The following is a 15,797-nucleotide window of genomic DNA, read 5'->3' as shown; positions in this document are numbered from 1 at the left end:
AGTATGAATGGAAATCATATTTAATTGGTCTCTTGAAACTTCAAGATGAAGATTTAGATAAATACATCCACCTATGATGTATTTAGGTGTCAATTTAATTCTTTGAAGAATTAATAAATGGCTGTCCTTATTTTAAAAGGAGAAAGGTCATTTGGAATTTAACTTGTCAAAGAGAATTATAAATTGTAAACACCTCCAGGAAGAAGTCAGATCTAATTGTTCTTTTATAACTAGTGAGATTGTCTCATGGCTAAATGGTCTTTGTTTGTGTCTGTGTATTTATATCTATATATATGTATACTGTATATGTGAGATTCCTTTGTACCTCCTGATAGTTCTGTAAAACTTGATTTAAAGGCAATGCTTGCTTATAAGAATTGGATATTCTAAAATTTGCTGTAATATAGGCATTAACCTAATTGTTTTTCAAGTTCATGTGATCTAAGATTAATCTTTAGTTAGTAAGCTAGCTTAAGTTTGTTGGTTTAAGTAGAACAGGCATGTCATTTTGCCTGGGTTTTACAAAAATAAGTTTATGTTGATAATTTGCTTTTATATATCTGAAAATTTTCTTTCTTTCTTTTTTTTTTCTTTCTGAAATTGGAAATGGGGAGGCAGTCAGACAGACTCTTGCATGCACCTGACCGGGATCCACCCGGCATGCCCACCAGGGGGCGATGTTCTGCTGATCTGGGGCGTTGCTCTGTTGCATCCAAAGGCATTCTAGCGCCTGAGGCAGAGGCCACAGAGCCATCGAAAGCGCAGGGGTCAACTTTGCTCCAATGGAGCCTTGGCTGCGCGAGGGTAAGAGAGAGACAGAGAGGAAGGAGAGGGGGAGGGGTGGAGAAGCAGATGGGTGCTTCTCCTGTATGCCCTGGCCGGGAATCGAACCCAGGACTCCTGCACGCCAGGGCGACGCTCTACCACTGAGCCTTTTGGCCATGGCCTGAACAATGTTTCTTAAGGTTATAAAATGTTCAAGTTAAAGTATGCTTTTGGCTTCTTACTTTTCATTAGACATGGGGATTTTTAAAGAAGGTTTTAGGTATTGGTTTTACAGAGAGAGGAGGTGGGAGTGGCTACAAGAAGTAGTTGCTTCACTGTAGCTGTTTATTGGGTACTTGTCATATGTGCCTTGACCCAGTAAATCCAGGGTTTCCAATTGGTGACCTCAGCGTTCCAGGTTGGTGCTCTATTCACTGTACCAACACAGGGTACAATTCACATTGAAGTTTTAAGGATTAAAATTTTAATATATGACCCTGGCCAGTTGGCTCACTAGTAGATTATAGGCCCAGCGTGTGGATGTCCTGGGTTCGATTCCCAGTCAGGGCACACAGGAGCAGTGACCATCTGCTTCTCCATCCTTCCCCTTCTCCCTTCTCTGTCTCTCTCTTCCCCTCTCATAGCCAATGCTCCACTGGAGGAAGTTGGCCCAAGTGCTAAGGATGGCACCATGACCTCTGCCTCAGGCATTATTTGGCTCCAGTTACAATGGAGCAGATGGCCCCAGATGGGCAGAGCATTGCCCTCTAGTTGGCTTGCTGGGTGGATCCCAGCCAAGCACATGCGGGAGTCTGTCTCTTCCTCACTGCTTCTTACATAAGAAAAATACAAAAAAAAAAAAAATCCAAAACAAAAATAATAACATATGTAGAAATAAATCTGTAGTGTTTCAGAAGGGTTCCTGGAATTCCTCAAAAGATTTGAAAACTCATGGGTAGCATTGTCAAAAAAGTGATGTGAACATCTAGGTTATATTGTGCAAATAACAATGGTTATAATTAAATGAATAGCCAGTGCTATGGAAACCCAAGACAGCCACTTGGTTTTTCCCTGCTCCCTGCTTCCTCATTTTTCAGATTTTGCATTTTTTCTTTTTTTCTTTTTTTTTAATAATTTTATTTTTTTAATGGGGTGACATCAATAAATCAGGATACATATATTCAAAGATAACAAGTCCAGGTTATCTTGTCGTTCAATTATGTTGCATACCCACCACCCGAAGTCAGATTGTCCTCTGTCACCTTCTATCTTGTTTTCTTTGTGCCCCTCCCCACCCCCTATCCCTCTCCCATTCCCCCCTCCCCTCCGTAACCACCACACTCTTATCAATGTCTCTTAGTTTCACTATTATGTCCCACCTACGTATGGAATAATGCAGTTCCTGTTTTTTTCTGATTTACTTATTTCGCTTCGTATCATGTTATCAAGATCCCACCATTTTGCTGTAAATGTTCCGATGTCATCATTTCTTATGGCTGAGTAGTATTCCATAGTGTATATGTGCCACATCTTCTTTATCCAGTCATCTATTGATGGGCTTTTTGGTTGTTTCCATGTCCTGGCCACTGTGAACAATGCTGCAATAAACATGGGGCTGCATGTGTCTTTACGTATCAATGTTTCTGAGTTTTTGGGATATATACCCAGTAGAGGGATTGCTGGGTCATAAGGTAGTTCTATTTTCAGTTTTTTGAGGAACCACCATACTTTCTTCCATAATGGTTGTACTACTTTACATTCCCACCAACAGTGTATGAGGGTTCCTTTTTCTCCACAGCCTCTCCAACATTTGCTATTACCTGTCTTGCTAATAACAGCTAATCTAACAGGTGTGAGGTGGTATCTCATTGCCGTTTTGATTTGCATTTCTCTAATAGCTAAAGAAGATGAGCATCTTTTCATATATCTGTTGGCCATTTGTATTTCTTCCTGGGAGAAGTGTCTATTCATATCCTCTTCCCACTTTTTTATTGGATTGTTTGTTTGTTTGTTGTTGAGTTTTATGAGTTCTTTGTATATTTTGGATATTAGGCCCTTATCTGAGCTGTTGTTTGAAAATATCATTTCCCATTTAGTTGGCTTTCTGTTTATTTTGTTATCAGTATCTCTTGCTGAGCAAAAACTTCTTAGTCTGATGTAGTCCCATTCATTAATTTTTGCCTTCACTTCTCTTGCCATTGGAGTCAAATTCATAAAATGCTCTTTAAAACCCAGGTCCATGAGTTGAGTACCTATGTCTTCTTCTATGTACTTAATTGTTTCAGGTCTTATGTTTAGATCTTTGATCCATTTTGAGTTAATTTTTGTACAGGGGGAGAGACTGTAGTCCAGTTTCATTCTTTTGCATGTGGCTTTCCAGTTTTCCCAGCACCATTTATTGAAGAGGCTTTCTTTTCTCCATTGTGTGTTGTTGGCCCCTTTATCAAAAATCATTTGACTATATATATGTGGTTTTATTTTTGGACTTTCTATTCTGTTCCATTGGTCTGAGTGTCTATTTTTCTGCCAATACCATGCTGTTTTGATTGTCGTGGCCCTATAATAGAGTTTGAAGTCAGGTATTGAAATGCCCCCAGCTTCATTCTTTTTCTTTAGGATTGCTTTGGCTATTCGGGGTTTTTTATAGTTCCATATAAATCTGATGATTTTTTGCTCTATTTCTTTAAAAAACGTCATTGGAAGTTTGATGGGAATTGCATTAAATTTGTATATTGCTTTGGGTAATATAGCCATCTTGATTATATTTATTCTTCCTAGCCAAGAACAAGGTATATTTTTCCATCTCATTATATCTTTTTCGATTTCCCTTAACAATGGTTTATAGTTTTCATTATATAAGTCCTTTACATTCTTTGTTATGTTTATTCCTAAGTATTTTATTTTTTTTGTTGCAATCGTGAAGGGGATTATTCTTTTGAGTTCCTTCTCAGTTGTTTCATTGTTGGCATATAGAAAGGCTATTGACTTCTGTATGTTAATTTTGTATCCTGGGACCTTACTGTATTGGCTTATTGTTTCTAGTAGTCTTTTTGTGGATTCTTTGGGGTTTTCGATGTATAGTATCATATCATCTGCAAAAAGTGATACCTTTACTTCTTCTTTTCCGATATGGATGCCTTTTATTTCTTTGTCTTGTCTGATTGCTCTGGCTAGAACCTCTAGTACCACATTAAATAAGAGTGGAGAGAGTGGACAACCCTGTCTTGTTCCTGATTTAAGTGGGAAAGCCTTCAGTTTAGTGCCATTTAATATGATGTTAGCTGATGGTTTATCATATATGGCCTTTATCATGTTGAGATATTTTCCTTCTATACCCATTTGTTGAGAGTCTTAAACATAAAATTGTGTTGTATTTTATCGAAAGCCTTTTCTGCATCTATTGATAAGATCATGTGGTTTTTGTTCTTTGTTTTGTTGATATGGTGTATTACATTAACCGTTTTACATATGTTGAACCATCCTTGAGATTCTGGGATGAATCCCACTTGATCATGATGTATTCTTTTTTTAATATGTTGTTGTATTCGATTTGCTAGTATTTTGTTTAGTATTTTAGCATCTGTATTCATTAGAGATATTGGTCTGTAGTTTTCTTTTTTTGTGCCATCCTTGCCTGGTTTTGGTATGAGGGTTATGTTGGCCTCATAAAATGTGTTTGGAAGTATTACTTCTTCTTCAATTTTTTGGAAGACTTTGAGTAGAATAGGAACCATGTCTTCTTTGAATGTTTGATAAAATTCGCTGGTATAGCAGTCAGGGCCTGGACTTTTATTTTTGGGGAGGTTTTTAATGGTTTTTTCTATTTCTTCTCTACTGATAGGTCTGTTTAGGCTTTCTGCTTCTTCTTGACTCAGTCTAGGAAGGTTGTATTTTTCTAGGAATTTATCCATTTCTTCTAGGTTGTTGAATTTAGTGGCATAAAGTTTTTCATAGTATTCTACAATAATTCTTTTTATATCTACGGTGTCTGTGGTGATTTCTCCTCTTTCATTTTGGATTTTGTTTATATGAGTTCTTTCTCTTTTTTCCTTGGTAAGTCTTGCCAAGGATTTGTCAATTTTGTTGATCTTTTCAAAGAACCAGCTCCTTGTTATATTAATTTTTTTATAGTTTTTCTGTTCTCTAATTCATTTATTTCTGCTCTGATTTTTATTATCTCCTTTCTTCGGCTGGTTTTGGGTTGTCTTTGTTCTTCTTTTTCTAGTTCCTTAAGGTGGGAAGTTAAGTGGTTCACTTGGGCTCTCTCTTGTTTGTTCATATATGCCTGAAGTGATATGAACTTCCCTCTTATCACTGCTTTTGCTGCATCCCATAGATTCTGATATGTCGTATTGTCATTTTCATTAGTCTGTATATATCTTTTGATCTCTGCACTTATTTCTTCTTTGACCCATTCATTTTTTAAAAGTATGTTGTTTAGTTTCCACATTTTTGTGGGATTTTTTTCCTCTTTTTTGCAGTTGAATTCTAGTTTCAAGGCTTTATGATCAGAAAATATGCTTGGTACAACTTCAATTTTTCTGAATTTGCTGATGTTGTTTTTGTGGCCCAACATATGGTCAATTCTTGAGAATGATCCATGTACACTGGAGAAAAATGTATACTCAGTCATTTTGGGATGAAATGTCCTGTAGATGTCTATCATATCCAGGTGCTCTAGTGTTTTGTTTAAGGCCACTATGTCTTTGTTGATTCTCTGTTTGGATGACCGATCTAGAGCCGTCAGCGGTGTATTGAGGTCTCCAAGTATGATTGTGTTTTTGTCAGTTTTTGTTTTAAGATCAATAAGTAGCTGTCTTATATATTTTGGTGCTCCTTGGTTTGGTGCATATATATTAAGAATTGTTATGTCTTCTTGATTCAGTGTCCCCTTAGCCATTATGAAATGGCCATTTTTGTCTCTGAGTACTTTTCCTGTCTTGTAGTCAGCATTATCCGATATGAGTATTGCTACACCTGCTTTCTTTTGGATATTTTTTGCTTGGAGTATTGTTTTCCAGCCTTTCACTTTGAATTTGTTTTTATCCCTGTTACTTAGATGATTTTCTTGTAGGCAGCATACAGTTGGATTTTCTTTTTTAATCCATTCTGCTACTCTGTGCCTTTTTATTGGTGAGTTTAATCCGTTTACATTTAGTGTAATTATTGATACTTGTGAGTTCCCTATTGCCATTTTATGTCTTGCTTTCTGTTAGTTTTGTGTCTTGTTTGATCCTTCTCTTTTGTTTTTCTATCTTTTGTTTTTATTTGGTTGTATTCCATACATCTTTCCTCTGTTGCTATCTTTTTTATCTCATGTGCTTCTGTGGTGGTTTTATCAATGGTGGTTACCTTTGAGTAATGAAAAGGGTCCCTACCCTGTTCATTGTAGTGAACTATTTTGTGAGTACTTTTGCACTCCATCGTCCTTTGCTACTGTTAATCTCCATCTTCTCCCTCTCTTTCTTTTTGTTGTTGTCACAGTTTAAATTTGGTTTTATTGTGTTCTTCTTGGAGCTTTTACTTGTGGCTCTGTTTTTTTTTTTGTTCTTTGTATCTGATTGGAGAACCCCCTTTAGTAATTCCTGGAGTGGGGGTTTTCTGATGATAAATTCCCTCATCTTTTCTGTATCTGTGAATGTTTTTATTTCTCCTTCATATTTGAAGGATAGCTTTGATGGGTATAGTATTCATGGCTGAAAGTTCCTCTCTTTCAGGACTTTAAATATTGGGGTCCACTCTCTTCTAGCTTTTAGAGTTTCTGCTGAGAAATCTGATGATAATCTAATGGGCCTTCCTTTATATGTTGTATTCTTCTTTTCCCTGGCTGCCTTGAGAATTTTTTCTTTGCTGTTGGTTTGTGTCAATTTCATTATGCTATGCCTTGGAGTAGGTTTGTTGGGGTTAAGAAAACTTGGAGTTCTGTTTGCTTCTTGAACTTGAGGCTTTAGTTCTTTCCACAGGCTTGGGAAGTTCTCATCTATTATTTGTTTGAGTATGTTCTCCATTCCATTTTCTCTCTCTTCTCCCTCTGATATACCTATTATTCTTATGTTATTCTTTTTGATGGAGTCAGATAATTCTTGTAGGGCTATCTCATTTTTTTTAATTTTTGAGTCTCTTTCTTCTCTCTGTTGTGCCTCAAGTTGCTTGTCTTCTATTTCACTAATCCTCTCTTCTATCTGACCTGTTCTATTAGCTAAGCTTGTTACTTTGTTTTTCAGCTCGTGAATTCAGTTTTTCATCTCTGTTTGATTTGTTTTTATAGTTTCAATTTCCTTGGAAATATATTCTTTGTGTTCATTGAGTTGTTTTCTGAGCTCCCTAAATTGCCTTTCTGTGTTTTCTTGTATATCTCAGAGGATTCTTAGGATTTCTATCTTGAATTCTCTGTCATTTAGCTCCAAGGTTTCCAATATATTAAATTTTTTCTCCATAGATTTTTTCTCATCTAGCTGTGTTACCTCTCTTTCTTTTGTATCCATGATATTCAATTTTCTCTTCCTTAATGGCATCTGAGGGTGGTTTTGTTGACAGTATTAATGAGATTTAATAAAGAATAAAAAGTTTAAAAAAATAATAAAAAAATTAAAAATCGAAAAGAGTTGTTTTTTTAAAAAAATTAATAATGAAATAAAGAAAAATAAAATAAAATAAAAATTAAAAAAAAGGAAATTATTCCCCCCCTCCTTTTTTCCTCTCCTCTCCTCTCCCCTCTTTCTTGAGAAAATCTTGTGGTGGACTGTGAATTATAACAAACAATGCCTTTGATGGAGGGCCTGAATTGGGGAAAAGTAATAAAGGGGCAAAAAAAAAAAAAAAAAAAAAAAGAAAAAAAAAAAGAGCGTATGGACCCACAAAAAGCAAATAAGGAAAAAATTTGGGTCAAGAATAAAATGATTTGCTTTTAGGTGTTGGTTGTCTAAGAGTTATGATGAGAGGATTAAGAGGAAAACGGAAAAATGGGGGGACAAATTAAAAAATTACTATTGTATTTAGTGGAACAAGAACTAGATAATATGGAGAGCCAGGGATGGGAGCACTGCTAGTGAGTTAAAAAGGTGAAGTAAAAACCCCCCAAAATGCCACAAACATAAGTTTGAATCCCAGATAAGATAATTTGTTTGTTATTGAGGTTTGAATGAGAGGAGATGTAAAGGAGAAAGGAAGAAACTAATATAGAGGGAGAAAAGAAAGAGAGAGAGAGAAAAAAAGAGGGAACCACTAAAAGAAGAAAAAAGAAAGGAGAGAGAGAGAGAGAGAGTTAAGGGTTTTGGAGTGCAACCCTCATAGAGAGAAAGGAAGAGAAGAGAAAAGATAATGGGAGATGTAACACTTATGGGTAGTGTAGTTCAAGGAGAGGAGAGAGTAAGACCGGTAGAGAGTTAATTGGCCAAATTGGAGGAGGAAAAAAAAAGTATCAAGAATGAAGATAAGAGAAACAAACGAACAAATATAATAAAATGGGATAGGTTATAAAGTCTGCAGATTATTCTTGATTTTGAGAGGTTATCTTCTTGCTTTTTCTTTTCTCTCCCTCTTCCTGGTTGGTGACTCTGTACCCCGGGTTTTGCCCCTTTGGCACGCTCAGGTGGAGGTTTGCAGTTGATAAGTCTCTATGGCAATGTCATGTATTGTGCTTTAGTCTCGTTGGCAGTCGAAGCTCCTTAGCATTTATAGGCTCCGACAGTGAGAGAGTCCGTGTTCCTGTAGCCTTTCTCCTAGTCTTTCCTTCCTCAATTAGTAGCCTGATAATCCAGCTATGGGGTTGCTGCTGCCTCTGCCTGGATAGTAAGAGGCTCAAAGAGCTGGCAACTCCCCACTCTATTTCCACTCAGCACAGGGCTCTGGGTAAGGCTCAGTCAGTCAGAGCTGCTAGCATAATCAGGCGGGCTTTCCGCCCACTCAAAGACCTCTGGCTCTGCCACTCTGTCCGGTAACACAAGCGGGCGCCCACTTCCGGGGCGCTTGGAGGAAACGCTCACTCACTGTCTGCGACCAGGATATCCGGCCAGCAGTCTCACGCTCTGAGTGAAACCCCCAACCGCATGGAAAAGTTGCAGCGTTGGAATTGAGTCTCGCTCCGTCCCCGTGCGCGGCTTTTGCAAGGCGCTGGGGCGGCCCGAGATTCTGCTTTGGCCCACACAAAGGCCCCTGACTCTGCCCCTCTGTGCGATAACACGGGCACACACTGCCGAGGCACTCGGAGGAATCGCACACTCCTTATCTGCGCGCGCAAACCAGGATATGAGGCCGGCCGCGTTTCCCTCTGAGTGAAACACCCTCCAGCATGGAAAATCTCCACCGTTGGAATTAGTTCTCACTCCCTCCCGTGCGTGGCTTTCCCAGGGCGCTGGGGCTGCCCAGAGACTCTGCCCTTGGCCCACAGAAAGGCCTCTGACCCTGCCTCTCCGTGGGGCAACACGGGCACCCACTCTTGGGGCCTAGTAAGAAATTCTCGCCCACTAACTGCGCACCGACCAGGAGACCGGATAAAATGGCCGCGCCGCTTGTCTTTCTTTGTTTGGGTTTGGCGCGAGTGTTAGCTTGTATTGCCCGGGTTGCCACAGGATCAGATTTTCCTCGGCTTGGATCTCCGTGCCACAGCCTGGTTCGGCCGTTTGTGTCGTGGCCTGGATGAATTCACCCCCTTTGCCCGCCTCAGTTTCTATATTCACAGTTACCAGAGAAAGCCGCCCTGTTTAGGTTAGTGAGGAAGGCGGAGCATTTCTTACTCCCTATTTCCTTCGGGGTTTGGTTATATATTTAGCCAATTTTTCACTCAATCATACCTTTGGGTGTATTGCGAAGCATCTGGAAGCTCCAAGTATAGGTTTTTCTGTTTCTGGTTGAAGATCTTGTTGAGTTTTGGGGGAGATTTATCGGTATCGCTTCCTACCCCGCCATTACTCTGACGTCATCCCCAGATTTTGCATTTTTTCATGCATCACAGTGCATTTAAGCGAGACCTAGTTGAAGAAACTTCTCAGCTGACATTCTGACAAGGAGACATCTTACACTATTGTCAAAGTTTGATAGAGTCACTTCAAGAAAATACCAGGTTGGTAATCACTTTCTTTCACAGTCAGCATTCAGGAGACAATGACATTAAAAATCATCTGACTGCCACCTGGAGATTTTGTTCATTGGAAAGGATATCTAATAAAAAACAGTCTCATTGGAAGGGACCTTATCAGGCACTAGACATCAACAAGGCTTTTATGCCTACTCTTTTATATTGAACTCAGTCTATTTGGTTTAGTTATCCTTCTTTTCTTCTTGTTTTCCAAATGAGAGGACAGGAGATAGAGAGACAGACTCCGACATGTGCCCTGATTGTGAATCACCGGGTGACCCCAATCTGGGGACATTGCTCTGCCCATTTGGAGCCATGCTTGCAACTGAGCCATTTTTAGTGCCTGAAGTGGTGGCTGCACAGAGCCATCCTCAGGGTCCGGGGTGCTGTGCTCAAACTAAGCAAGTCTTGGTTGTAGGAGAGTAAGTAGAGAGAGAGAGAAAGGGGGAAGGAAAGGGGTGAAGAGGCAGATGGTCACTTCTCCTGTGTGCCATGACCGGGAATTAAACCCAGGACATCCACACTCCAGGCCGGTGCTCTACCACTGAGAAAACTGGTCAGGGCCTTAGTTTGGTTATCTTTACCTCTCTGATAATGATATTAGTCATTGTAATAGTTGTACATGTGCTTGGGTTTTTCTATATAGTCCAACTGTTTATGGTTACTAAACATGTATAATATAACTATTAATATTCTTTCTGTGGCTTATGTAAGTGTTATACTGGATGCCAAATACTGAAAAAATGAGACTGAAGGCAGAGCTCATATCATGATAGTTCTCAGAATAGAAATGATGCAGAATTTTGTTTTTGTTTGTTTGGTTTTGTTTTTGTAATGAAGGCCATAAGACCTGACTGCCTTCCACTCCTTCCCTTCCCTTTTGGGAAAAATTCAACCTCAACTCAGGTCCACAGTTGTAGTATTACCCCATGTCCAATGGTCAAGAAGACAACTTCAACACTGAGACTTCCTAGGATTTAGTTTCCTAGTACTGTGAGATCACACCATCCAAGCAAGTTTGGTCATTCATGCATCCTTTGTGTTGATTTATGATCATAGATGAGAAATGTGAATGAAAAAAAAAAGGGGGGGGGACATTTCAAGGAAAATAATGTCATAGGATGACCTGTTTATAAGTTCCTGACAAGGCAGGTCATGGTGGGTAGTCATGCCCAATGCCTATAACTTCTTTGGTGAAAGGTTATAAGCCAGCCTTGTTCATTGTTCTTATGCATCTAGGTTAACACACCTTGAAATATCAGAAGTAATAACCTTCAAAGGGGATATTAACTCTCAAGAAAGCACGTAATCTTGTTAATGATCCTGCAATATAATCCCTGCCTTTCTTTCTCTCACCTGCTTACATTCCATTCTTACTTTCTTTTTCTTTCTTTTTATTTTAGCAAGAAAGGGAGAGAGAGAGAGAGAGAGAGAGAGAGAGAGAGAGAGAGGGAGAGAGGAATAGGAACGGTGAGAGATGAGAAGCATCACCTCGTAGTTTTGTAACTTTAATTGTTCATTGATTGCTCTCCATATGTGTTTTGATGAGGGGTGGGGGTCTAATTGAGCCAGTGACCCTTGCTCAAGCCAGAGACCTTGGGCTTCAAGCCAGTGACCATGGGATCATGTGGATGATCCCATGCTCAAGCTAGTGACCTCAGGGTTTCCAACCTGGGACCTCCGCATCCCAAATTGATGTTCTATCCACTGTACCACCACAGGTCAGGCCCTTTCTTATTTTCAGATGAATAGAAGAATCTGCAAAACTGTTATTCTCCAGAGCATTTGAGATCTTGCTCTGTGCATATGTCATCAGTTTGTCTCAAATAAACTGTTATAAAAATTCTCTATCGGTATGAATAGTTTTTACATGGACAAACCTGTGTATGGTGGTGGGAGATAATTCAAAAACCTACTGACCGCAAGAAATTCAATTAAAAATAAATAAATAAAATTATACAAGTTTTTCATGTCAAAAAAACTTCCAATTAAAAGAATTTGGGTTCGTCCAAGAACATCAGATGATTTTTGCCTCCTTGGGAGTGCATCCTGGAGGAATGAAGCCTCTCAAATAGCCTATAGTTGTGTGTGGACCAGAAGGCCAGCTTGGTGTGGGAGAGCTGGAGTAGCTGGAGTAGACGGCGTGTCTCACGGGGGTAAGGGAATGCTGGGGAAACTGAGGTACAGAAGAGGCTTCAGATTGAATTAAAGGAGTCGCAGAGTTCCATGGCCTCATAACTAGAAGAGACATCCGGAGTGGGTGCCTGAACAACACTCAAGATACCAGGTGGTCATGCCACACAACAGTGGGGACCCCAGGAAAAGACGGGCAGTGAACATTGCTTCCAGTGGGTACCAAGATTTAAAAATGATTCAAATGCCTGGGGCAGGATGATTGATAAAATCAAGTGACATTTCTATAGCATCTAAAGTTTAATAATCTGACTTACTATGTTTGTCAGGCAAAGTGATTAGTGTTGATTAGATATCACAGATTAGATCATGGGAAACACTAAGGGGAAAAACAACAGTGAGTCAGCTCAGCGACCAGCATTCAAGCCTGTGTCTCCAAATGCACCACCTGTCTGTTCTCTTCACAGCTTCTCCGGGTCTTGCCGATGGCGGTGATGGTCATTCTGAGCTCACCTCTGTCATGCCCCAATGAAAGAGTGACTACTGGTCTCCAGATTCCTGTCCCTCATTCCATGGGACAACAAGGGGCTGGGCCAGGCTGCTGTGCTCCATGTGACAGGAGTAGAGGCTTCTGTCCAAAGCGGGGACTACCACCAACACCCAGTACATGTAAGTGCCATCTTTAGTGATAAGACCCTCATTCTGGAAATCAGTCTCCGTTACATTGCTTCCCCGAGTCCAGTACATATTAATTGACCGTGGGTAGAAGTTGTTGGCCTGGCACTTGAGTGTCCTGATGTTTCGAGGACCCACCTTGCTGGTGATTGACACAGAGGGACGACCTGTGGAGAGACACAGCATGGAGGTTGAGGGTCTAAAGGGGCTGGTTTCCCGCTCACGCCTCCCCCCAGCCCCGGAGTCTGGGATGAGCAGGGCTCTCAGCTTTTACCTGCCTCACCAAGGAAACTTCCAGAGCAGAGAACTTGAGGCATTCCATGAGCCTTCCTTGCTGGATAGTGGAATACCCGTGGCTACTTTCTTGCCTCCCAGCACCCCCTGCCCACCCTCGTGCATTGACTACTGCAACTGAGAAATGTGAATGCCATGCATTGTTTTGTTTTTTCCCAAACCTCCAGTGGGCTTTATGGCTCCTGCCTCCCCTAGTCTGAGCCCTATCCCTAGATTCTGCCTGCTGCTGTGATTCAGACCTTTCTCTGCTCCTCCCACAAGAACTTTTTTCTGATTAATTTTCTTTTTTTAACTTAAAAAAATAATTTTTTTATTGTTATTAGAGAGAGATAGAAGGAGAGGGAAGCATCAACTCATAGTTTCTCCTCGTATGTGCCTTGACCAGGCAATCCTGAGGTTTGGAACCAGCAACCTCAGCACTCCAGGTTGTGGCTTTTTCCACTGCATCACCACAGGTCAGGCTCTGCTTAATATTTCAACCAAGGTCTCAGCTGTTTCAAGCAATCCCGCTCACACTTACTCATCTTCATTCTTTCTGGGCAGACATTTTATACACCTGCCTTCTCCCCACCACCAAGCCAACAGGCATATCATAGAGAGAAATTGACTAGAAACCTTAGGTAATGACTTAGAATGGATCAGCATAAGGTAAGACCAGAATGGACCTCTGCATGACCATGCTTGTCCCTGCACTTTAGTGGGAGGTAGGGAGTGGTAGAAGGTGGGGCATTTTCATAAATAATTTCAAAATGGAATCCTGATCTAACTCTCATGGATGTTACTAATGTTAGGCCATATAGCAGGTTTCTAGTTTCAGTACTGAAGTTACTCTCACTAATTAGTTTATATATGTGATTACCATTTTACTCAGTGGATGCTGAGTGAAGCAGATTACCCTCTGTAATGTGACTGGGCCTCCACTAATCAGTTGAAGGCCACAGAGAAGAGGCTGAGTTCTCCACAGGAAGCAGGAACTCTGCCTCCAGAGTGCCTTTGGGACTGAGATGGCAGCGTTATCTCTTCTCTGGTCTCCAGTGTGCTGACCTACCCCGCAGATTTTGAGTTGTATTTTTATAATAAATCTCTTTTTCTGGCATATGCATGAGATTCATGCTTTCTCTCTGGAGAATGCTGACTAAATTCTACTACAGTGTAGGATGTGATTAACAATCAAAATATGATCAGTTGTTATAGAATATATTCTTAATAATTTCAGAAAATGTTATAAATTTTAATCTTACACAGTTGTGTTTACATTCCTCATCCTGAAATATTGTATACTAAAAATGTCCTCAGTACTCTGTCCTAAAATTGACTCTGGTTCTGCCCGAGCTCCAGCTGGCCTCCCAGGCCCACTATTGTGGCATCTCACTGTGGAGTGAGGGAATGGGTCTGTTTCTAAAAGCATCCTCCAGTTAATATGTTTTACAAGTGTTCTATGGAGTTGTGTCTTTCTCCCTGAGAGTCAGACAGGTATGTCCAGCCAATGAAAGGAGGGAGAAACAAAAAGTTCCACCTGTGTGGGCCTTGCTCTGTCCTAGCTGCATGACCCTGGACAGGTCACTTCACTTGTCCCGGTCTTAGTTTTGTTCATTTGTCTAATAAGAATTTTAGGTTCTAATTCTTTAAGGCCTTATTTAGCATGAGTCCAGAGACTCCCATTATGCTTCTACAAGTGTATAATCTGAGTTAGTTGACAACCTCAAACAGCCATTCCTCCTGTACTCTGGGAATCTTGGCTTCATCCTGGGCTCTCTCCCCATCTATCTCCTTCATTACCTCTCTTCTATTCTTCTCCATACGCAGCCCTTGCTTCCCAATTCACCATTTTGGGTCTTCTGGGAGAATGCAGGACCCAGAACAAGCAGCAGAGACAGCAGGACAGGCACCATTGCGCTCATTTTGTCGGAGTGGAAGGTACTGTGTCCTGGAACGGACTACTTGAGAGAGTTCCAGTTATATTTTTGGGAATGGCTGGCTTTGAGCCCTGCCCTGGTGAGGTAAATGCACAGGCCAATGAGAGTGCCAGGATGGGCTCCTCTCCCAACTGTGAGAAAACGGGATACACAGGCCAGGCTGGGCTGATGTTGTTATCAGTGATTCCATGGACTGTCTGCGAACAGGGAGCTCCGACAGCCAATCTGGTGTTTGGACTTTGTCATGGGTCCACACATTTGTCCCCCTGTTGGCAGCAGCATGTGCTTATAGGAGTAGTTCTATGGTGTGGTTGGACCTGTGCTTCTCATGCCTAATTTGGTGGGTCTCCAATGATTCTGAGAAGTAGCTGGCAAATAGCTGGTAAATAAATGCATTTTCTGCTTAAAGTCAGAATAGGAATCTGTTTCATCAACTAATGATGTGACTGCTACTGAAATAGGGACAGGATGTTTTCAGGCAACAGTCACTCAGAGAAATGGAGGAAAGGGAACCAGGCTTGGTTATGGGACCAGATTGGAGCTAAAGGCAGTTTAAAGCCCCATGTTGTGCACGGTCCTGCAGGCTGTGATAAATAGTAGAGGGTCAAACAGCTCACTGAGTTATCTATTTTGGTCAACCTGAATAAAATGCTCAGTGAAGGCAAAATATTAGGTGCTAAGCTGACATTACCATAAGGTAGGTGAAGGACTTGAGAAATTCAAAGACCAACTTTGTTATGATCGAATCCACAGGGTCAAAAGCTTAACATGAAAGAGGATCAACTTGATAGCAGAAAGAATTAACTCAAAGCAAAGTCTGAAAAGCAAGAGATTTTTACAAAAGTGCTGAAAGAATCTTTTGTGATTTCTAGTTTAAGGATGAAATGGACCAAAAATCTAATAGCGCTAAATTATTTAGACCTAAGAACAAAGAATGA

General features: G+C 40.6%; 1 protein-coding gene across 2 annotated transcripts in view; it reads right to left on the bottom strand.

Annotated features, from left to right (window-relative positions):
- Positions 1–14,976, bottom strand: part of LOC136403456 (zinc-alpha-2-glycoprotein-like) — a 52,801-nt gene extending 37,825 nt beyond the window's left edge. The window contains exons 1-2 of one of the 2 annotated variants that reach the window (XM_066382202.1): positions 14,769–14,976; positions 12,256–12,816 (exon numbers count right to left, since the gene is read on the bottom strand). In XM_066382202.1, coding sequence (XP_066238299.1) covers positions 12,515–12,816; positions 14,769–14,844 — 378 coding nt within the window. In that variant the 5' untranslated portion in view covers positions 14,845–14,976 and the 3' untranslated portion in view covers positions 12,256–12,514. Of the gene's footprint in view, positions 1–12,255; positions 12,817–14,768 lie in introns of those variants that run through there. The other variant, XM_066382201.1, reaches the window with a different exon arrangement.
- Between the last annotated feature and the right edge of the window lie 821 nt (positions 14,977–15,797).

Source organism: Saccopteryx leptura, chromosome 4 (genome assembly GCF_036850995.1).
Source record: "Saccopteryx leptura isolate mSacLep1 chromosome 4, mSacLep1_pri_phased_curated, whole genome shotgun sequence".
NCBI lineage: Eukaryota > Metazoa > Chordata > Mammalia > Chiroptera > Emballonuridae > Saccopteryx > Saccopteryx leptura.
Note: the sequence above shows the minus strand (reverse complement) of the source record. Positions and strands in the feature narration are given on the sequence as shown.